This window comes from Grammomys surdaster, unplaced genomic scaffold (assembly GCF_004785775.1).
Source record: "Grammomys surdaster isolate TR1022 unplaced genomic scaffold, NIH_TR_1.0 206, whole genome shotgun sequence".
NCBI lineage: Eukaryota > Metazoa > Chordata > Mammalia > Rodentia > Muridae > Grammomys > Grammomys surdaster.
Genome location: NW_021604651.1, coordinates 6896313 through 6920846, shown reverse-complemented (window position 1 = coordinate 6920846; position 24534 = coordinate 6896313). Strand labels below are relative to the sequence as shown.

General features: G+C 40.3%; 1 protein-coding gene and 1 long non-coding RNA gene across 3 annotated transcripts in view; one reads left to right on the top strand and one right to left on the bottom strand.

The window, feature by feature from the left end:
- The window catches only part of Aldh1a2 (aldehyde dehydrogenase 1 family member A2), a 76709-nt gene extending 56000 nt beyond the window's left edge, over positions 1-20709 (bottom strand). The window contains exon 1 of the mRNA XM_028771378.1: positions 20444-20709. Within this exon, the coding sequence (XP_028627211.1) occupies positions 20444-20560 (117 nt within the window). The 5' untranslated portion in view covers positions 20561-20709. The remainder of the gene's footprint in view (positions 1-20443) is intronic.
- Positions 20710-21016: 307 nt separating this feature from the next.
- Positions 21017-24144, top strand: LOC114624368. 2 transcript variants are annotated; one of them, XR_003711913.1, is made up of 4 exons: positions 21017-21156; positions 22227-22277; positions 22511-22550; positions 23606-24144. It is a non-coding gene; the product is annotated as an uncharacterized LOC114624368 (long non-coding RNA). The 2 variants fall into 2 exon arrangements; XR_003711912.1 differs by lacking the exon at positions 21017-21156 and adding an exon at positions 21162-21312 and having other exon boundaries at positions 22511-22848.
- The last annotated feature ends 390 nt before the right edge of the window (positions 24145-24534 follow it).

Sequence of the window (24534 nt, the reverse complement as noted above, 5' to 3'; positions counted from 1 at the left end):
GTATCCAAGCTGAGCAAGAGAAATTCATCAATTGCCAAAGTGCTTATGAACCAGTCACAGCTGTTTGGCAACAGTTTCCCTTCCTGGCTAAGAGCATGAAAATAAAAATTCACACTGGCACTTTACTAGAGGCACTACATGGAGAACATCTGACAAACTCTATACGGAAGTATAATTCCTTTCTGTAAATATTTTACAGCATCCACGATGCTCAGCACCTGGGAAGGAAATGTCATATAAAATACTTTCCTCTCTCAGAAATACCATCTTTCCAGAGGTATGCTTTCAGGAAGCCTAACAAGGACAATACACCGTAGCAAATGCTTTGGCCCTTCCCAGATCATAAAGGAATAGATAACTCATCGTCTCCAGGAGAGATGTTCACATATGCAAGTGGAGAATATGGCTGTACTACCGATCTAACACAGGAAGACTATATACATGTGTGCCTGTTAATGTCAATTCAAGGCAATCGTGTTGGCCTATCCAGTTTTGTTTTCTAAGAGACTACTAGGAGTGAGAGACTAGGGAGATGTGCCTCATACAATAAAATGATTGTTGCACAAGCTTGGAGACCTGAGTTGGGATCCCAAGCACTCATGTAAAAGCCAGATGTACAGTGTGTGTCTGCAACCTCAATATGGAAATAGGCAGGGAAGAGACAGGTAGATCCTTGGAGCTCACTGGTCAGCCAGTGCAGTCAACCCATGAGCTCCAGGTTCACTAAGAGACTAAAAAGATCAAGTGTAGAGTAACTGAGGAAGACATCCAAAGTGGACCTCTGTCCCTCCATACATGAGCACACGTACACACATGAACGCACGTACACACACAAACACACACCATTTGTCTTTCCCCACCCTAAAGTAAGTGTAGATTTGCTTTACTTGTCCATGCTTAAAGACTGTTAGGAGAGTTGTATCTATGTATGGAAAACAAGGTAAAGTATGAAGGTCACCAAGGACTGAAGTCACTAACCTTGGAAGTACTGTTTTATAGAACACTCTAGGAAGGGAGTACCAGAGTTAAAGGTCTCCATATAACTACCAGTCTGCTTCTGCCCACAAACCCTGAGCAAGTTAGCAAGTTGCCTCTTTAAGCTTTGCTTCCTCTTCCATAGGAAAAGGAGAAAGATCTATCTACCTTATAAGGCTGGTGTATCATTAGTGAGGTGGATCATGTATGTGCCTACAGCTTAAAATGAAAGGTTCGCCTCTCTCTACATTCCTTCATGAAAGGTTTCTGAGTCTCATTTGCTCTCTCTCCTATGTCCTAGAATAGCAAACATGAGAAAATAAATGCTCAAAAGGAAAAAAAAGCTCCTAAGGAAAGATGGTCAGAATAAGGCATTTAGATTAGCTATCAACAGGCCTGACCATCCTAATGGTTGCATTAAGTTGTTTTTAATTTCATCAGTTACTGGGAAGAAGACTCAACAGTGCACGTTAGCCATGCAAGCTGCATCATTTAACCACTTCTGAAGCAGTTCTGGAGGGTGAATCAGGCTTTGCACTCTTTTCAGCTCACAGAGCAGTTGCCATGACTACAGTATAGACAGAGGTGGTCATGAATAATATTCTAACTGGGAAATCTGAAGGAATTTTCTAAACAGTAGGTATAGATAGGATTTGGGTGAAAACCATTTCCTGTCCTCAATCAATCCTTTGATACAGCTACCAGGTTTCATTCAACACTGGAAGGTAATGTTATTTTTATAGTAAATGCTTTAAAATTATGTGCATTAAACACTGCAGTATGCAGTGCCTTGGGAAGTTAAATATTACTTAGTTTGCCACTGAATTGCATTTGGTTCCTCAGTGCAGAACACCAGCTAGTGGATTAGTAGGCAGATCCATCAGTTTGTATACAGAGGCTCAACAGTTTCTAGTTAAATACACCAAACAGTTGTTTGAGGACTGGCTGTGCATAGTCACCTGCACTTGCAGGTCTATGTGGTGTTTCAATGGCTATACTTGATTGCAGTTTTATGAACAAGAGAGCCAAGCACTGGTGGCCAACGTAGTACAGTGTTCTGTAAAGCTAATAATTCGAGAGCATTACAAAGGCAACAAAAGTCTTTTTAACTTAGACAAAGTATCTCAGCTTATTTTACGGATAGCTAAGAGTCTACAAATACAAAATAAAAAGACACAGCTGTTTAGATCACTGATAGTAAAGATTAAATCTCTTCTTCAAATGTCCACCCCCATGACTGGAACAAAAGTGGGGACTTCCATTCTATGTTTTGTTCATGCCAAAACATCTGGCTAAGAAGTGTTAAAACTATATGTGTATGTGTATGTGTATGCATATATCTATATCTGCCTCTGCCTCACTCTGTGTGTGTCTGTGTCTCTGTCTGTCTCTCTGTCTGTCTCTGTCTGTCTCTCCTTCTCTCTGTCTTTCTGGCATCCTATAGAAAAAACTACCTAAATGACTGATGGCATTTTCTACTTTAAATTCTATTTTTAGTATTATGGAGGCATGACTTTTGTTCAAGAAATGTGATCTTTTATTGGCAAAAGCATGGTTTTACCAAGCTTGTTTTGCCATGACTTAATTCATCAATTCTAATTCAAAATCAACTAAAAATTCTAAATAATGGACCAAATGATGTGTGACCTAAATGTCACTTATGCTGTGAAAAGAGAATAAGCTTTCCAGAAAGAAAGCAACTACACACAAATTAAAAATCAAATCAGTTTAAGTCAATTTTTTTTCTGAGCAGATTGTAAGTATTTTAAATCAAGCATTGAATGTCCAATATATGACACCAACATGCAGTACTGACATAAGATGAAACAATGCAAAGAGGAAGAAGCAGGATATTGGCAAGTGAGACAGCAAGGCGACTCCCAGCTTCTGAGACGGTCATCTAACCCCAAAGTGTGTCTGTCCACTCCCCTCTCTGAAAGTGAAAGAACACTGAGGAAAACAAAGAAACAAAAGGACAGTCTGATTAGTCATCAGTCATATTCTCCAGAGGACAGTTCATTTTGGCCAGCCTGAGGGGAACAAAGCTAGCCCCAGATTAGCTGGGAAAGAGTTAGAGATGTCTGACCTCGTTCAGTGCTGCTTAAAAATCTCCGTGCTATATCAAGTCATTCATAATGACTTGACTGAAACCCTGTGAGCCAGGTCTGCATAGATCTCGTATTCCCTTGGATCATAATTCCAAGCACTGAAAAGGACATTCCATATCAGTTGTGACCTCCTAGTTCTCCCAAGTTCTTTTAGACATAGGCCATGTCTTAGTCTTGACTTGGTCCCCTAGAGGCCTTCCTAGTTTTTATTTTTTATTTTTTTTTATCGAATCTCAATTTCCCACTAGCCCCCACCTGTCTGTCTCTGTCTCTCCCCACTCTCAGCACACACACACACACACACACACACAGAGGCATACATGCACATGTGCCCACACTCCCTCTCTGCTTCACACAGATCCTCAATGAGTTAAACTCCTACATGCCTAACAATTACGAGAAAGCATAACTTAGGTATGTCATGTAAGCATTTTAGGGCTCAGTTTTCTCATACACAACCTAAGATGAAAACATTCTGCCAAGGGGTAATACCTTAGTACTGGATTATAGAAAATCCTGGGCCAGTGAGCACTGAGATGTTTTATTGAATTTGATTCCAGATGTAAACAACCGATTCGAGGAGCTGAAGAGAAGGCTCACAGTTAAGAGCACTGGTTTCTCTTGCAGAGGATCTGAGCTGTTTCTAGAACCCACATGGTGGCTAACTCTTCACTCTGTAACTTCAGTTCCAGAGGCTGCGACCCCACCTTCTGGCTTCTGAAGGTTCCAGGCACGCACACGGCATACATTCATACGTGTAGGCAAACAAATCCGTACACATAAAAATAAATCTGTCTTTAAAAGGCAACTTGTGAGTATTCTAATCACCCATATTCTCTGTGTGTTTGATCATTCATTCATTCATTTTTTCATTCTCCATTGTTACTTGAGGATCCACTGCCAAACCATCAGAGAGAGAGAGAGAGAGAGAGAGAGAGAGAGAGAGAGAGAGAGAGATCAGGAAAGATAGAAGAGGCCATCCCACATGTGAACCAGGCATCCTGGATGTCCTTCTTCATTACAGCATGAAAGCAGGGTAAAAAAAAAAAAAAAAAAAAAAAAGATGTTTCCCTCAGTCCTGACCCGGAAGGGGACTGATCAGTGGCCTGGGAAATAGGTTTGAGAAGAAAAGCCTGGGAGAGGCCTACAGTGAACACTGGCAGTAAGCCCAATGTAACATGATTTCTTTTTGTCTTCTGCTTGGAAACAAATGTTCTTTGCCTATCTTCCCTGGGTTTAATTAGTCTTCTGTCTCAGGATTGACCGTTCATTTGCAAATAGAGGACATCAGAAAGGCTGGTGGGTGTGGGTGTTGGAGTGGAAAGAGGTTGGAGTGTTTATTTTCAAAGCCACAGGGGTCCCCATTTGAAAAGCACCCAGCTTATCTCAATGTTTTTGTTTGTATGATTTTGAATTGGAAGGTTGGAGCAATTCATTTAGGAGATTAAGCTGTCTTTACAATGGATCTGGTTGGCCTATCTATTCAATAGTATTGCTAAGGTTAAGAGAAGTATTTCCAGGGCACTCAGTGGTTCAGTACAATAACTAGAAAGGATTCTTTGAATCTTCCTTCATTTTAATGTCAATTAATTGTACATAAATGGATGTCTATTTGCTGCTCACAAATAAAATTCATAAGCCTTCTGTCTAACAGTTTAGGGTAGCCAGTTTCAATAAGGTACTGGATGGCCAATAACATGGGAATTTATTAAGAAGGGAAAAATGAGTAAAACTTCATTCCATGTATATTTATTTCAAATCCATGAGAAATCCTGGGTTACACTCACACCAGAGAGTTACTTAATAACCCAATTCAAATTTAACTAGATACATTTTATTTGGCAAAGTTAAATCAGATGTTCTTGGGTCACTGTATGTGTTTCAAGAATGCCCAGTGAAAAAATAGAGCAGATGTGATCTCATTATTGCATTTAAAACTTACTCTTAGAGGAGGTGGAGAGTTTCATCAGACAGAAGAAACCTGATGTATGACTAAAGTGACATCTTAGAAATGACGGGAGTTTTCACTCTCAGGATAAACCCAATTCCAAGCATGAAAGCCCAGCCCAGTTATGGAAATGTTTCTCATCATAAAGAAACTTAAAGGCCAAAAAGTCAACTGGCACCTTTGGCTGAATAAAAAATTAATGTACATGTTTACAAATGAGTATTCCTTGTCATTTATGTTGCAGAGTGAACACCCTGTGCTAGAAGGGCTGGACATCCTGAGGCTGAGATAGTCTTTTGAACCAATAATTGAAAGGCTTCTCATTTCCCTGTGACAATAAATAAAAAGCAATCATTTTCATATATTGTTGGCACAGTTAAGGACAGGAATTAGTGAATTTTTGATGAAAATAAAATAATGCCCAACATAATTATGTCCATTATATATATATGTGTGTGTGTGTGTGTGTGTGTGTGTATGTGTGTGTGTGTCTTTCTTACAAATATGCCAAAGGCTCTGTGAAATGCCTCCTCCTACCTCAGGAATTAGATTGTAATATTATTTACAATGATTCATTGCAAACATCTTTGACTTAAAAGGATAATGAACTAATAAATGCCAGGCGTTGCAGTTTATAGATTCTGCTTGTTACCTTAAACTTCCATCTAATGTTTAGAAAGACTTTTACATTTTTTGATATCTCAAAGTTTATTAATTCATTCATTCTTCCTTTCTTTTCCCATCCGCCTTTCCTCTTTTTAAATAGGTAATTTCCAAGGAGAAGAAAAAAGGAGAAGGAAAGAAGAGAAGGAGGAGGAGAAGGAGGGAAGGAAAACTATCAAATGTTTATTTGGACAAAAAATCTCTACTTAGGATTAAAATGTTAAAAATGATTATTAGTAGTACTGGATTGTGAAATAAACCCCATGTTGGCAATAAGTCCTTCTAAGAAATACCACTTGACAAGGAATTCCTCTTGAAGAAAAACTACTTATAACTACATGATAGTACTGTATGAGAAGCTGCTGGAATGTCAGCTTCACTCCCAGTGGCCCCATCTGGCCTGAGCACTCTCCCTGGCATGATAAATCACTGACAGGGTCCTTACCTTCCTGCGTTTGATCTCAGCTCAGCAAGATGTGGTTTTGATGTGAAGAACTCCAGAACTCTTAGGTCAGAGACAAATCGCAGTGGCACTGACCTGCCAAGTGCTAAGTCTCTATTAGACTGTGTGAAAAGCTGTGCGCTTCTGACAAGTTTTCTCACCTCAGAGTTTCTGGGCCCTCTGTGGTTTTCTTGAACTTAGCTCGGCAGAAAAGCTGCTGCAACAGCTTAAAGAAGGGACTGTGAACCTTTCCTCTCTCTCCTAAGGAACCATCTCAGTGGCCATTGCTCTAATTCTTAGAGCTGTAAATCTAGCAAGTGTGAAACATGTGATTTCTGCAGAGTCTATTTTTATAGAGAGATCTCTTTTTTAATGTAGCAAATGAGTCTTTTGATGTGCTTAAAAAACAAAAAACAAAACATGAGAATCCCAAACTCATTCTTACTCAATGAACTTTTACTGCACTTGCAAACCACTCATGTATAGAAGGAGAATCATTAACAGAGGTTTTTGTGGACCACTCTTTGGTAATTACCACTATATCTTTGGGAAAGTATTCTTAACAAAAGCATCCCAAAATTGGTCCCAGAAAGACAATTAAGTGCGAACAAGTTTGGTATTGCCCTTCCTGTTCTCATAACCCTGGGGTCTGGGTCTCGGTGAGTGGAGAGTTTCAAATCATCAAGATAGGGAAAACAATTCTTCTAGTTCTTTATGTAAGTAGATAAATAAATATGCATCTCATTCTGTCCTGTTTTTTTTTAGTAATAAAAAATGATGTATTTGCAATTGTTTGTCATTCAGTACCATAAAGTATCTCTGTGTTTCTGGAACCTAATGTACTGGGACACTCAATATGCAATCAAATGATTTTGCTCTTTCATTAGTTGAATAGATATGTGTTACATGAGGAACTACTAAATGTTCCCACATTAGAGGCAGATCATGGTCCTCAAATGTCCCATGTTCTTCCTGTGCACTCTATATGTGTACCCTCAGTGAGAGGCTCTATTTCAAGGGACTGCACAAGTTGGTGGGAGTAGAGGAGTTTCCTATCCTGAGATGTGTGTGTTTTCTTGAAAAGAAACACATAAGAGACAGTTATTTCAAAATGACATCCTGGCACTCACTTCCTAGTTGACATTTTACCAATTAGTGACTCCACAAATAAATTAGGCAATTTTATTTTCTAGTGGGTGCTCATGAATGAATTCATTCATGTACCAAAATGTTTGGGGTACACAATGTATCAAAGCAACCATGACATGAAAGAAGATGAAACTGGGTGGGCAGGGAGGATCTGAGGGGACTTAAGGGAAGGGAAAGAATGTTTTGTATGGAAAAACATTTTTAATAAAAAAGTAATTAATTTCAAAGCAAGAAAATTCATGTCCAGGAAGAAAATTGGTGTAAACATGAAGCAACAGTTATACTCTTTGATGTAACATCATCAAGCGTCCAAGTCATTTAATAGTAGTAAGATCTATATTGGAAATCAATCTCCAACACTGCCTTTTGGAAGGCTTCTTGTAAGAGACTTGGCATGATTTAGTTGACTGAAATGACAAGGGTCCAAGTAAGCAAACGGCATGCCTGTGGTTACACACTGCCTCACAAATCTCTCTCTTTAGGCCACTCACAATCAGAAATACAAATCACACCCACACTATCCCTCTGGAAAACCAAGTTAGTGACGTTGCAAATGTTTAGTAAGGGCAAAACATTTATTTCTCTTGTCCATATTTGTGTCCAGGCATCTACAGTAAATTCTAAGCAATGATCTCTCTCATTAAAGCGGATCATCAAAGGTCCCCAAATCTGTTCAATGCACTTCTTTTCTAAGCCTTCTCTTTTTCTCTGCTGGAATTCCTGGTAATGACACCCGAGTGTGGGCAAGCCTCATTAGTCTCCCTGCTGTTTACAAGACAGGATTTATGCTCAGTGTGCCGAACACAATGACACACATCACTAAATGGTGAAAACTACCACCCAGGCTCTAATCTGAGAAAATGTTCACTCAGGACAAATACACCTATCAGTGTATAGGAACAGGGAAGAGTAATTACTGCCAACATTTGTAGTTCTTTAAGAGTACTCCAATAAATGCCCATTTGCAAAGGTTAATTTAATGCAACCCAGGATGTTATCTGGTATGGCATCAATTCAATCCATTAAGTAATTACTAAATTCTCAAGAGGGCACATAGAACTCAAATGTAGCTATTCCATATTCACTGCTTCTGGTTTCCCTAAAGACCATTTAGGCCAACAGCTAGAAAAGAGAACCACAAAGATTGCCCATCACAACCAGCTATTTTATAAAAACGGGTAAATAAGTCTACCCAGGGCTGCCCGTTATCAGAGGTCTGTCCCAAGAGAAACGCTTTGAGATACAGAAGAGAAGACAAGTAAGTAAGAATAAAGAGAGATGGAAGAGTGAAGAGGGGTGGGGCTGTGGGGATGTGCAGAGGGAAGAGCTACTCTTTGAAAATGAAGGAATGTAAAGGCTCTAAGATCCCACCAAAAGGAGACAACTCAGCATTTCTTTTCATAGGAGTTCTGAACCATTTCCAATGAAAAAGTAGTCATGCACCCAGTCAGCTCCTCCCTCTATCACTGACCCTATTAAAAAGCTTTGGATACTGCCTGCACTGCGCTGTTCCGTGTCCATGCTCAGGCCCATGTAGTAACCACGGGACCAGACAGGTGTTAAGCCCTCATAGGCAGCCAAAGTGAGCATCTCCACTCAACTCTTTCTGGAAAGAAACAATAACATTATACAAAATAATTGGCTGAAGGTGGGAAGCTTCCAAAAAGGAATGAATCTGTGCACATCTTCCATTGCCAGGGGACTCACCATAATCATGACAAAAAACAGCACCTTTTAAATGAAAAAGAAGCAAGAAAACAGGTGTTCAGGCAGCATGTGAGTCCTCAGCCTGTGAGAATCCTCCAACACCCTCTGTCTTTACAGTCACCTGCAGAATCACACCTACTCAGGTGGTTCATACCCAGTATGTCAGATTCTCTCAGTTCACTTCCTTGGCCTTTTCTCTTTAACTACTCAAACTGTTGCTACTAGTGACCACAGAAAATACTAATCAACTGGAAATTTGGGACTTGTAGTCAAAGAGCTAGGTTTGGAATGCATTGTTAAAAGTCAGTAGAGCTGATGTCCAGACTGTATTTCTTTCTGTGCATTTCTTCTGTTACCAACAGTAAAGAAGAGGACAGTGTGCTGGCATTCTTACCTACTATGGGTAAGAGCCAGGAAAAGGTATTTAATTTAAATATGTTCAATGTTTTCACTCATAAAGGGGAGATATTACTATAATACTCATATCATAGGATTACCATAGGATTAAATATACTCATATGTGAAGCAGTGTCCATTTGGCAGCTATTAATAATAAATTATACAGTAGGCATTTATCCAGCAAACATTTCCAAAACATCTACACAGCTACACATAGAGCTCCATGCTTTTGATAAACCTTGATAAATAAGAATTTGCAATTTAGTAACAGAATTACACAGACGAAGTATAATCTCTAACACAAAGTTCTACAATTTCAAAGAAATACAAATAAGTAGTATGGGCACACGGCAATAGGAGTTCACTGTGGAAAAGTATACCATGCAGACAACTTTGTTAGCTGTTATAGGAGACTATACCCAGAAAGGCTGGGCTCCACGTCACAGTCAGAGAATCTCTCTGACAACAGTCTTTGTAACTGTAGGCACACACGACTGCATGAATCATTGCCTACAGAATCCAAACACAAAGTTGAATGTGTAGTGTACAAGCTTTGACTTTTAAAACATAAGTTAAAGTATTAAAATGGGAAGTACTATGATGTTATTTTCAAACCTGATGCTAAGGAATGCACATGTAGGATAAAACACACACTTAATTGGGGTTTTCTGTTTTGTTTTTTGAGATTTTACTTATTTTTATTTTATGTATATGAGTGTTTTCCTGAATATATGTCTGAGTATCCAAAGGGGCCAGAAGAGAGTGTCAGATATCCTGGGACTACAGATACAAATCGTTGTGAACTACCATGAGAGTGCTAGAAATTGAACTCATGTCTTCTGGAAAAGCAGCTAGCACTCTTGATCACTGAACCATCCCTTTAGTCCCTGAATTCATTTTTTGATTTTTTAAAAAAGAACTTTGGACTAGACATCATTTTTCAAACTGTTACCTTAACATCCTTTCTCCATAACTTACAATCAACCAGCTTATAATTAAAGACTTTTCTAATTACCATAGCCTTTCAAAAGTGAGTGACGTGTGAGTGTGTGTATGTGTGTATGTGTGTGTGTGTGTATGTGTGTGTGTGTGTACTAGCAGAAGAGAGACAGAAAGCAAGAGACAGAAAGAACAAACAAGTCCTATAGATGAAGAACAGTAGTAGCTGACATTTATATAATGTCAGCTTAACAATGCTTAATATATAATCACTTATAGGTAATGCAAGGATAGTATAAGAATAATTAAATAGGACATGAGTTAATTGTAATAAATATTGTCTCAATGTTTTAAAATAAGTTAACTTAGATGTTATTAAAATTATCCATCAATTTTTTACACTCTCCGAAAATAGAGAAGACCATGCTTAGAGACCATACAATCTAGACTTCCTAATTTTATTACAGGATTACATTGAACAAAATTCAAAGCAAAGCAAAACAATGTTCCCATTAATATATCTGACTTTCTATAAGCTGCCTCATTTGCCCTTCACATTTATGCACCCTCGTACGTCAACAAATACCAATTCCAGGGATAGCATAACATGAATACAAAAAACAAAACTTCCAATATAAAAACAACATAAGAACACCGCGAAACACTTCAAATTACAATATATTTCTTTGTCAAGAAACAAAATTTCTTCATTTGCATTTAAAACTTTATGAAAATGAGACAAAAAGGATGACAAAGAGTATAATCAAGAAGAAAATGTTTGCATATTAGATATCTGACAAAGGACTGCAATTCTGAAAATGAAAAACTTACTATAAATCAACACTAACACATATACACAGAAAAATGAGAGAGAAATCGTTGGTTTACCTAGGAGACAAGACAAACGGCAAGTGACTCTATGAGAAACTTAGTGTCACAAGAAATCAAGAAGATGTCAGCAGACTACAGTAAGACGACACTCCGTCCTTATTAGATTGCCAAGTCTGGTAAGTGTTAGAACTCAAGTACAGCTGAGGATCTAGCAGTGGGGACTCTGGAGGACTAATAGTAAAGATGGAAATTTACATAATCATGTTAGACAGAAGCCTGCCATTCCCATTGGAACCTTTAGAGCATATACAGTCATGAGCCAGCAAATCTCTGGTCTGTGTATATTCTAGAAGCTCTTTATGAGTTATATAAGGAGACATACTTAAGGCTGCTCACCACAGCATCATTCTTAATGGCAAATATTGAAAATATTTTAAATGTCAATAGTTGAATAAATTAAAATTAGGATATAGACACAATATGAAATAATAAACAATCATGACAATGAATAAGTTGTAGGTATACCTGACAACACAGGTGAACCTTGAAAATATGATGCTAAGCAAAGCAAAATGTCACAAGACATATGTAACATGGCTCCACTTACACAAAACATTTTAGCATGCAAAACAACAACACACTGTTTATGGACTCACCTATGTGTATGGGTAAGATAAAGGTTAATATCTCTAAAGAAAAAACAGGGAATGGTAGGAGTTTGTAGGAGGGTCTCAGTGCAACTCTTTAAACATGGTAATTACAGATGGTCTCCAATTCATGAGGGCTTCACTTAGGAGTTTTCAATTTTATGCTTAAAAGCAATCAATATCCACTCAGTAGAAACTACATTTCGAATGCTGCTCTTTTCCCAAGTGTGGGAAATGTGACATAACCGCCTCAGGTGCATCTGGATGTGAGCAGCAGCTCTGGAAGCTCTGTCGGAGTGTGCAAGCCTTCCTCTACAGCACACTGTCGCCAAGCTATGATGGCAGGCAGGTTAGCTGTGTTTCATGAATCTTCTACGACAGGCAGCTTCAACCCGAGATTGAGAACTTCATCTGTGATGGGAACTACGATGCTCACATACACACACTTGTGTTCCCATCTATACCTTTTTGTATAATTGATTCCTCTTGTAGATAATCTAACAATACAGTGATCTGATCAACTAGCCTGAAACGTCTCCTTATTTTGGACTCCCCCAGCACTTGAGACACTTTTACTCTGTGATCACGAATGAAAGTCACTTATGTGTGCATCCTCACTCTGTGGATGAGCAGCATTTCTCTTCAGGTTCTTTCCAGTGATGACTACATCTATGTATCATTTTGTGTCAGACATTAACTACCAAGGTTTTGTACAAAAGAGGCCTTAATACATGCTAAACTGATAAATGAACAAGCAAATTTAGGTAGCAAAAGGATAGCTCCAGCTCCAGTTAAAAATAAAATTGGTCCTAGGCAATACAATTAGATAGCTTTCTCTGGTGCTAGAAAGATGGCTCAGCACTTAAGAGCATGTGAGGGCCTGGATTCAATTCCCATCACCTACATGTTGGCCATGACCATCAATAACTCTAATTCTAGAGAATTCTACCACTTTCTTCTGACCTTCTTGGGCACCAGACACAGACATGGCACACAGACAAACATTCAAGCCACACACACTTAAAATAAAGAATCTAACATTTAAAAAATAATGGAAAGGCCTCTCTACCAAGTTACATTGATAGAGTGGATACCAGACTTAAAACACAGGTGAGGCAGAATTGTTCAGTTTCATGTTTGGTAGGTAATGAAACCAAAGTTTCGTATTGACTCCTAATCTCCTCCCAACAGAGGGCTTGCTGGGGAGCTGCAGATTTTACTCCTTTGGAAGGACCTCCTGTTGTCCCATAAACTCACATAGGAACTTCCCAATTTCATTTTCCTAGTAATACCTTGTTACTGCACCTTCTTACCCTAGAGTTTTACATCACCACACCCAGTCCACAGATTCTGTATGGACCCTGGTGGCTAAAAAAAGAGAAAACTAGGTTATTTTTGTCTATTAGTGAGTTTGTTAAAATCTTAGTATCTTGTCAGACTTACTTCCTGGAGGCAGTTCTATTTACAGGAAAGGATTTATGACCTACAGCACTTTGTCTTGGTTTAACCTTCAAGCAAAATGCTTGAATTAACAAACTTGAAATAGGCAGGGTTAGGCTAGATACATGAAAATTATGGTTAAATATATAAATATAATCTCTTAAGCATTCTGAAATGTTTTCTCAACTTTAGTAATGAATATTAGAAGGAATTTTTATATTTATATTCCCCTAAATTCTTACAAATGAGAGACAAATGTTTATAGTTTCATCTGACAGCAAACTGTCTCTTTCAGAAGATCTAGGGATAAAGAAACTTCTACTTTGCTTCTCTAAAAGTCAGATAGCGTGTGGGTAAGGACGCTGAGCAGATAAAGCTCCAGGCACCAATGCTCAACTGCTGGAGCAGGAAGGCTTCTTTCTAGAATAAAAATGAGAATGTTTACCCCAAGACATTCTAATTTTTAACCACACCACAAGGAGGGTAGTTAACTCTCATGTGAGTCCCAGGGAAGCATAAAAAGAGCCCAGCAAAAGTCAGAGTGCTGAAGCCACTCAATTGTTATTTCCCTAGGACTTTCCAAAGCCTGAGAATGTTTTCAAATCATATGACACAGAGACTTAAGTGAATACACTAGTAAAAGTTACCATTCTAGTAGTTTTGGTGGCAAAGAGCTCACCTATTAGGAAAAAAGTTAATTTAAAAAGAAAACAATTGAAATACAATTCAATATTAAAACAAGAGGAACAAGTAATAAATATCATTATTAAAGTAATAAATTCCCAATTTGGAAACTTTAATACATTTGAACAGTTAAATAGAGTAGGGTTTTGAAAGTGTCTGAAAGGTAACTAAAAATTAGTCAAAATGGCATAGTGATAACCCACTCTATTGACATTAGATTTGTGCTTGAGAGGAAATGAAGGATCTCAAATGACTTGTCATCATAAATAAAGAAATTAAGAAGAGGCCAGGAAGGCTGTCAATTAGTTACTGGAGATATTTCACTTTCTGGGAGATGACTGTCCTCCATTCCCAAAGTTAGGCATTATCTTAGGTAGTCAAAGCCAGTGAAAGCTTTTTTCAATTTCAAATTACATAAATCAAAGACACTATTCCATTGACAAAAGATAACTACCTTCTGAGTCCTGGCTACATCTTTGTTCAAACTATTTTAAAAGTATTCAGAACTTGGCATTTTGGTTCAGCCAACTCAACATATTAATTTTAAATCTTGACTCAAGAGTCAGATAAAGAATTTGTTATTAAAACACTAGATGGAAAATCGATTTAGTGACTTTTTGATAAATAAAACAACCTGCTGAAGAAACATCAAGGGAGTCTCTCCGAGTGAGAATACATTGTACACATATAAGAACTCAATTCTGATCTTTCTTAAAATTGGTAACCTTCAATTTGGAACTACATATATAATAATTATCATCCAAATGAAATCATTATGCCTGCAAAACAAAATTAGCATTAGCAGATTGTCTATATAAATAAATTCTTGTTTAGTACTCATGAGATCCTTGAGAAGCAGGTAGTACTATTCCAATTTTGATCAATGTAGAAATTGAAACTCAGTAAAGAAACTCCTTGAGAGAAGACAACCATACGTACTCTTGTCTACTTCCTTTCTAAGACCTGACAACATGTGTTGAATATATGTTAACTGTCCAAGTAGTCAAGAAGTACATGCTTGACCAGGATTTAATCAAAGGCCTATTTTAGCTCAAACCCATTCTTTTTTCCATGTCAAGGGCTTGTAAACCTTTCTCAAAATGTAGGCCATATGGTCTCTGCTACAAGGACTCAACTCTGATATTGCAAGTCCCAATGAAGCCATAGACAATATGTTACTGAACATGCAGGGCTGTGTTACAATAAAACTATATTTATAAAACCAGGTGGGCTGTGTAGAGTCTGTTGACCACAGTAAACTGTTAGTAAAGTGACAAAAACAAACAATAACAACAAAAGACACAGAACCACACATTGATATTTGCATCTCATTATTCCACTGAGGAAGACCAGCACTTGGACTTGAAATACTTATTGGCTTGGTCATGGTTGGACCATTGATATTCACTAATAGAAAAGAGAGAAAACCAAGTAGACATGTCTGGTTAAGGTTGACTAGATTGAAGTCAGACCTCACAGAGCAGGCTTCTAATTCTTCACTGAAATAGAAGTGTCTCAGTAAATGATGGGTCATGTGATAACCCCAGTCTCTGAAGTAGAAAGTCAGGGCCTCAGGAGAATTATCTAAGCCAAGTTCCATAATGACATTATTTAGCTATTCTTTGTTAAAAAGAGATGATACAAACATCAAAAGGCTGAATATTTACTTTTAAAAAGTATTTTACTATGTGTGTGTGGGTGTGGAGGGGATGTGGAGGTCATAAGCCAATGTCAGATATCCTGCTTGACTACTTTTTACCTTAGGTTTTTTTGTTTGTTTTGTTGTTGTTGTTGTTGTTGTTGTTGTTGTTGTTGTTTAAGACAAAGCCTCTCACTGAGCCTGGAGCTCACCATTTCAGCCAGCCAGCCAGACTAGTAGGCTAGCAAACACCAGGGAGTTTCCTGTCTCCATAGTGCAGCTATGGGCATGGGCTGTCTCACCCAGCTTTTTACATGCGTGGTGAGGAGAAGATATCAGGCCCTCATCCTTGCAGGCCAAGTACTTTACCAACTGAGCCATCTTCCCAGACTCTGAAAGGGAGAGAGAGAGAGGGGAGGGGAGAGGAGGGGAGGGGGAGAGAGAGAGAGAGAGCGCTAAAATCCTCTATATACAGGCAGCTAGATGAATAATTTATTAGCAAAACAACCATGAGTAAGATTTGGAATGAAAGTTTAGAATGAGATCCATAATGGTAAGATCCAAAAGGCAGAAGGTAAGGACCGTGACCAAGATCAACAGCAAGAATAACAAACAGCAAATTAAAGTCAATGAATCAAGAATTGTAAAGGTGGTGCTGGAAAGGTGGTGGTGCTCGAGTAGTGGAAAGCACTTGCTATTCTTGCAGAGGACCTGGGTTTGGTTGCCAGCACTCACATCAAGTGGCTCACACCCTCCAGCTTCAGAGGATCTGACACCCTTCCCTGGGCTCCTTGGACACGTGTCTACATGTAGTACGCATGCATATACTCAGGAATACCTAAATACACTTAAAAGTAAATGTATTTTGAGGAAAAATTATAGAGGTGACTCTTTTAAGTGGAGTAGAACCATTTCATATTCTGATTCTTTTAGAAGTAACACAAAAAAGTGAAGATTTAAGTTTTCTACAGTAAAAAAAAAATGTCAATAAGAAAAGTAAAGAGTATGACACGAATACTCTATCTTTTTTTCAAAATTCAGGGCCAAGTTCTCCTTTGTCAATCATTTCTATTTTTATTCTCTTTCAAAGGATTTTGTAGAATTAAAACGTGTGCACGTGTGAAAGTGCTAAGTAAAGCAATTGGCCCTATAAAAATGCAAGAGACATTGCAAACATTCTCATCACATTGATCAACTGATCTACAGATATGTTGACAAGAAAATTTTGGCACTCAATCTTCCTAATAAGACTTTAAGTTCCTAGAAGGCAGATGTTCAGAAATCCAATTTACACTATTGTTAAGAACATGGTCCCTCAAAAACCCTTTGAACTGAGTTGAAATTGACCCTGGAAAACAGAGTGCACTTACTTAAAGGCTATTAAGTGAACAAATAAAAGAATAAACAATAGATACCCAGATATACATTTGTTCTGATTTTTCCCAGTGAGCTGCCTTTTGTCTTTTCTCTTATAGGTGTAGCACACAGTGTTCAACAAATGACTTCTTTGTGGACCCTTACACCTCTCCATAGCATCAAATGCTGGGAGAACACAGAACCCTGTATGTTGCCAGCTATGGACATTATTTTTCAGTTGCTCACTCCAAGAGTGAACCAGTAGAGCCAGAAGGAAAGATGGAGCCAACAGAAAAAGCAGAAAAGTGAAATAAAGAAACTTTTTAAAGACCTGGAAATCTGCAAAAGGGAGAGAGAAAGAAGGGAGATCCTGAGAGGAAGAGAGACCCCCACCCCTCCCAGAAGTCAGGGGCAGTTCTTAGGAGAATGCTAAGCCTTAGTTTTACAACATGTATGCTCCCAGAACACGGCCTGCAATACAAAAACCAAGCAGATGAAACAGAAATAACTAAGAAAAACTAATTGAGAAATGCATAGCTATGCGCAATCAGATCAGCTATTAAGCAGTCTTCAAAGAACACAAAGGAGCATACGTTCTCAGCTCCACATGGGTGCCCCATGCTTTCTTTATAACAGTATTCTTCTTTCTTGACTATAAGTCTTGAAACAAACAAAACTCCCATTTCCTAGCAAGAATCATTTAAGAAATTTGGGGTCTGGGTTCCTGTATGAGGAGAAAAAGAAAATAGACACATTCCAAAGACATTACTGTCATTTATCCTTAGTCTAAACTGGATACTAGAACTTGGAGCAAGCAGCAGGCTTATTTTATTTTTAATGGAATGCAATTGCTTAAAAGCCAATGTAAAGCCACACTTACACACTTTCAGGATGCTTCCAGATTGAACTTTGCTTTCATAGCATTTTTTACAGAACCTTTGACAGACATTGGCATTAACATTGACTATTTCCCCCCATTTCCTTTATTTTAAAAGAGCAAAGTCCTTTTGGAAGAAGTAAAAGGAGAAAATGGCAGATAAATGCAGCATCACAAATGCAAAATATTCTAAGAACACATTTCTTTAAATTCTCATAATCTGACCAGTTGTGTTGGTAACTATTTTATATTCTTGTCAAGTCATATAGAAAAATCATATTATAGTATCATTCAATAGGAATATGTTTAACAAGACAAAATTAATTATAAATTTATTTGCTGCATAGTACCTTTATTTGATGCAAATGTTTTGTTTCCTTTTTTTTTCCAACAGATTCCCAAGGAATTGTTGTTTTTAAATTTTTCCTAACAAATACGATAACACTAAAGGATTGCTCAGCTACCTTGTTCATTGTGCTGTTTGAAATTGCTAATATATTTCCCCTCACTTTTGATCACGAATGAATTTTTAAAAGACCTCCCAACTCTTTCTTTTGAAGAGGAAAGAAAAAAACACCTTAGGCTACCAAAAGTCACTGTTTTTTCTGTTAAAATAAAATGAACTAGAACTGATTGTTCATTATCCTGTCTTAAAAAGTGTACAAGTCTCACTGAAGAGCTGAGCACAGAAGCTGAGAGTGTTCACAGATACCTGATTTTACAAGTTTTTGTGAAAGAGCTCCTCTGTAGATGAGTGTTACTCTACCATTTACAAGGGTTGTTTGTCAAGACAAAAAATAAGGCGCCTCCTCCCCACAAATTAAAGAATCAAGTTACAATCCATTATTTCATTTCTGATTGTTTTTCTTGGTAATAAGTGGGAAAGTGGATACTGGATAAAAGTCTTCACGGAGCTAAAAAGACTCCAACATTAAAGGCTCCAATTAGCTATAAATCAGTTGTCTTTCCTACTGGGGTAGAACAAGAGAGAGAAGAGGGGGGTGGCTAGAGAAAAGGAGAATTGGAGGAGCTTCCAAATGAAATTCTGAAAAAAGATATCTACTGCAGACTTTCAGGGGCTGTTAGGATAATCTGATCAAAAGTAAGTGTAAAACAAACCCTCTGGAATCACTTGTGGATCTTGCCTCTTAAGATCTCTAAAGCGCATCTGAAGAGGTTAGGGACCCTCATAAAACAAAACTTTTATGTGCATGCTTCCCTGGCTTGTTCCTAAACCCGGAGATGTGCCACACACTGGCACTATTGTTATGCAAACAATGCCTAAAGGGCTATAACCATTAACGACCTCTCATTAAAATGGCTTTCAAAAATTTGTCACACCATCTAAAAGCTAACAGGTACATTAAACCCACATTCAAAAATACGAATCCTACTGATCCTTATTCTGAAACTCAATGCAATTCAGAAACAATGTTTTTGCATTTCTTTTTCAACCAAAACAGTTGTCAGATGCGAACAACTTAACTTCTCTACTTGCCGCGTATCATCTAATGCCCGTGATGGAATACTTACCAGCTGTATAGTGTGCGTGCGCCGCATTTAACTGGCAAAAGTTTGTGGTAGGAATGAAAATCAAATAAGCGAATTCTAAAATGAACTCTCAAGAAGTGTGGCTTTAAAGGCTACACTCGCCTCTTTGCTGTAACATTCAATCCCTTTGTGTATGTATTTCACAAATTCCTCTCATGGATTTTTTTTTTCTTTCGAGAACGGTAGTGGTGGAGGATCAATTTACATGGGGCAGCAGGCGTGTACTGCTTTTTAATGCAGTTTAACAACAATAATTCGTGCTTGACAAACTAAGATGTCAGAATTCGTTAGGAAAAAAATCATTAGGTTTATCAGTACTAAAGTGAGCTCACTAATTTGTGCGAATTAAGTTGTTTTCCCTTTTTCTAAAATGTCCATTGCCTATAAAATCCCGACGAAATCCTGGCATAGACCTATTGCCTCTTGGCCAGGTCCAGGTCCCCACGAAGTCTGTTGGACTCCGGTCCTGACAACCCTTCAGCGACTCCGCTCTGAGGGAAGCTAACCCCGCGCGGTCGCGCGGCCCCATACCCGAGGGACCGCGGGGCGACACCAGACTGCAACGCCACCCGAACCCCGCTCTGCTCTGAGACCGAGGGACCAAGAGAACTGCACCCCGGTGTGCTCTGAGGAAACCCAGGGGAACACCCCTGCAAGCCGAGTCCGGACTGCTCTGAGGAGACCCGGGGGACCCTAGAGCCGAACTCTATTTGCTCTGATAAAACTTGGAGGAATCGCAGAACCGGACTCCAGTCTGCTCTGAGATCTAAGGGACCCCAGAACTAAGCCTCGTTCTGCCCTAAGGACATCTAGGGGACCCCAGGACCGGACCCAGGTCTGCTCTGGGAAATCCCACCTCCCCAGGCAGTTCCGAGGTCGTCACCACCGTCCGCAGCCGCTGGTGATCCCCGCGCTGCCTTCTGGCCTGGGACCGGTTCCCCAAAGACGCTCCCCAAGCCCGGGCGCGACTTCAGAAGTCCGCAACGCAGTCTCCCCCGGAGGCGCGGGGGATGACAGGGGACCTCCGGGCCCCGGCCTTGAAGAGATCCAGAGGAAGCTTCTAGAAAGCGTCCGCAGGACGGCTTTACCTTGGTGTACTTGATCTCGAGGTTGGGCGTGGGCGACGGCAGGAGCTGCAGCGAGGCCATGAGCGCGGCGGGGTCGGCCTTCACCTCGCCGGGCATGGCGATCTCGCTGGAAGTCATGGGCGGCCGCGGGTGGGTGTGCGCGGGGCGCTGCGCGGCCGGGGCGCGCTCGCTGTATATAGGCAGGTGTCAAGCGGGGGGCGCTTCTTATTGGACGTGCGGCCCACAGGCGCGGGGGGCCGGCCCATGAGGATATTTGCATACGGCCGCGCGCGGCGCCCGCACGGTCAAGTCCGCGGCCCACGCTCCCGCGGCCGCGCCCGAGGGCCCTCGACGGCTGGAGCGCAGCCTCGGCGGGACCGCGCTGGCCGATGGCGGCCCCGCGAGCCTTAGCGCTGGCCACTCCGGAGAAGAGGCGCCCGAGCCCCGGCCCACGCCGAGCCCCGCGCCCTTCCACTCGCTCTTCTCCTCCCCCGAGGTCCCGGGCAGCCCGAGAAAGCCTTCGCCCAGCCTTCCACGTGGCGCGAAGGGCGCGTGGCCGCTGGGTGGGGTGATAGATGCTCCCCACACTCCCAAGGAGAACCTTCTGGAACCGCCGTCGCCGCGCTGGCCCCCGGCAGGCTTCTCAGCCCAACTGCTGCCCTCTGCCGGCCCCGCGGCCTAGCTGTCCCTGAGGCCGTGGGCTTCATCTGCCTTGGGTTGTCTGGATAGTCCCGGTCTTGATGTTCTCTGTCCAGCCCTTTCCTCGTCCCAACCACATCCAGAAACGCTTGGGATTTTCTGTTGCACTTCTGGGCATCCTGTCGGACCTCCGGGTTGAGCTTCCATCTCCATCCCTTCTCGTCCTACAAGCAGCCTTATAGTTAAGATGAGTGCTGATCAGGGAGCAGGAACCTAGACAGTTCACTTCACATAGCGTGGGAGAATCATTGAACTAATACAACGATCCCATATAGATAGTTCTCTATAGTGCTTTCCACCTCCGTCCCCGTGAAAGCCTCACGGCCTTATCCATACTGATTCTTCCTGGTTTTCTGTGGAAGACTGAGCTCCTCGTTTTCAGAACCCCTTGACTCAATCATTTCTTTGCGTGTTGTTCACCACATAACACTTACTTTAGATGTGTTCATTAATCATCCCTCGGGATTGATTAGTGCTTAGATTCTATGCAGACAGCATGCTGTTGTCTTGAGTTTGTGAGACAAGTTCCAGGCTCCGAGAACTCAAGAGTTTCTGCCTAAAGTGACCCGAGTGGACTGTGTTGTAGAGCAATAATACAGCTTAATTTGGGCAGTTGAGAGATTTCCGTTCACAGGGAACATTTATGGCCAAAGAGTATGTCTTAATACCGAATATACTACTGAGAATTGCTTTTATTTAAGCTATAGAAGACTGAGAAAGAGTAAGAAGATTGGTGGGGAGGTAGCTCTGTAGGTAGAGAGTTTGCCTAGAATGCTGGGTTCAGTTGCCAGCACCACATCGAACTGGGGTAGTGATGCATGCCTGTAAATCCCAGCATCCCACTTGGGGAGGTGGAGCAAGAGGATTAGAAGTTCAAGTTCGTCCACCCTTACAGGAGCGGGGGACAGAGAGAGGGAGAGAGAGTGTGGCTGGGGAGTGGGGGGATCTCAGGATTTGTAGAAGAGCAAAAGCCCCAGCAAATAGATAGTTTTTGTTGCTGTTCTTTGTTTTGGTTTATTGTTGTAGTTGTTTTTTGGGGTGTTTTTGTTTTGTTTTGTTCATTTGTTTGTTTTGTTCAAAGGTATTTTCCCCATCTTCCAAGCAGGGCACAGTGCTGGAGGTCACTTTAAAACTAGCTGAAGAGCCTTGCTCCCTGGTAAGCTCACCACCTTTCCTATAGATCTGTAGATCACTGACTATGAGAGGGACAATTCTCAAAAGTGGAAAAGGACAAGACCTTGGTGCTCCTCCTAAGCGGAGGCTGAGTATCTAGGGAAGCTGACCTTTGCCCTGCTGGGAGCTAGAGAAGTGAAACTCCACTGGTAGAGGTAGGAACACTGTGCAGAGGCAGCAAAGGCACCTGAACAGAGCTGTTTGACAATGTTCCAGGGAGCATCAGATGGCACTGGAGGAGCAGCAAACAGGGCTGGTAAGACAGTTAACTCCAGGTTGTGGAAACCTTAATGCTTCTGGGGAACTTAATGATGGAAGTACTGAAAAGCCATTAGAGGTCTTTGAGGAAGAAAGAAAAAGAGGAAACATGCGTTGGTCTGGATGGCTGAAAATGGTCTGGAAGGATTGTCTAAAAGCATAAACCGAAGTTTGCACTTTTGACCCATCTCTTCCATCTCTTATTTACTACCTGCAATTTGAAAGACCAGTCAGTATGCATGGCTCATGGGATTTATCAACATTTGGTGCAGCCAAATCGAGTCCTATCTTGGAAGGTAAGGGAGTGTGTCTTGGCCTAGCATCTCTGGCCGTCTCCGAGTCATGCTCAGTCACAGCTGGTTTGAACCATCCCCCCGTGGCCCCTCTCCCTTAACACTTGTTATTAGATACTGAAGTGGTCAGCACAGGACCCGAGTCTTCTGTCTCCCATCTGCCTTCCTCTGTCCCTAAACAGGAGGCTCTGGAGCTAAAACATTCATATCGGCTGATCTGAGGGAAAGTGCTGTAGCTGTCCACTTCCGCCAGTGGACGAAATTTCCTTACCTTCACTGAGTAGAGAGCACATTTTCTCTGTAAGGTTTGTTACTTGTCCCATCTTTTACTACGCATGCTTACATTCAAGCATTTGTACAAATGCTTTCCTTCGTGTATTAAGATGGGAAAACCCTTGACATCTTAAACTCAAGATTACAGCCACCTTTTGACCAACAGCTTCACTTCAAGGTGGGAAAAAAATTTACCAGGGAACAGAATATTGTAGCCATAATACATCTTTAGTCTACGTTTTGTAGGCCCCCAGGACTTATGTTCTTCCATGTTAAAGACTCCATGTCTCTCAATGTTTTCTTTCTTTTCTCCTTTGTCTTTATTATCTTGTTTTGTCATTGTTTCGTTTCCTCTCATAGATTGAATAATTTTGGAAATGGTCTTCCTATTTCTAAGTTTTGGTCTTTGCCCCTGATTTGGTTACAACATATTTTTCCCACCCTTTCTCCTCCCAGCCTCCCCAATCTGTAATTATTTATTGTTTAGGATACATCTCATTTGAAACCCCCTGCACCAGGTAACCTAAGCTACAGAATGCTGTTTCCTTGTGAAAACAATTTATTAGGCCCAGTGGAGCCAATATCCTGGAGCTGTAGAGGAGAAAAATAAATTCTTGCCTCATATTTCCTCACCTGAAACATGGAACGCAATGTTGTAATTTCCAGGTCTGGGTTTTATGTGAAGGTCATCTTTAAGTGATACAGCCATAACAGTTTGGGCTGCATATTACACACTTTTAAGAGTATGCAAGTATTTATTTAGAAGTGTGCTTTTTAAATCAACAAAGGAACCTGAATGGGACATAAAGATTCCTCTCTAGGAAGGTACCTTTGTTTAAATGATAGCTGAACATTCAGCTGGAGCGTCAAGCCCCTATGTTCTGGAAGAGTCTCCGCATCAGATGGCCTGCTTAATGGCCTTCCCATTTCCATCACTAGCCATGCTGACAGCCTACCTTTTCTAACTGATATGCTGGCATTGTAATTTATCTTCAAAAAAATAAATCACATGTTATAGCCTTTCTATCATCCAGGCTAATCGAATCAGTTCCTTAAATGTCTTTAAGTCTAATGATTTGAAAGAGGCACATTGTTTAAAATATTTAAAAAAAAAATCAGGGCCCTTGGGTTGTATGCAGAATGATCTCAGAGCTCATGTCAAACCTAAATGTCTCCTAATGGTCTCCTCCGTCGCCAATGGGATACGCCTGGCCACTTTATTTAAAATGTTTTCTGAAAACTCTAACGGACAAGCTTAACACAGATTGTATTTAGAGTGAAATACATTTTATTCATTAACAAAAGCTTTTATAAAGAGCTTTACCTATTTTTACCCACAAATGTTTAATGAAGTATTTTGGACCTATTATGAATATTCTATAAAACAAATGCACTTATTTAACATCAATATTAACT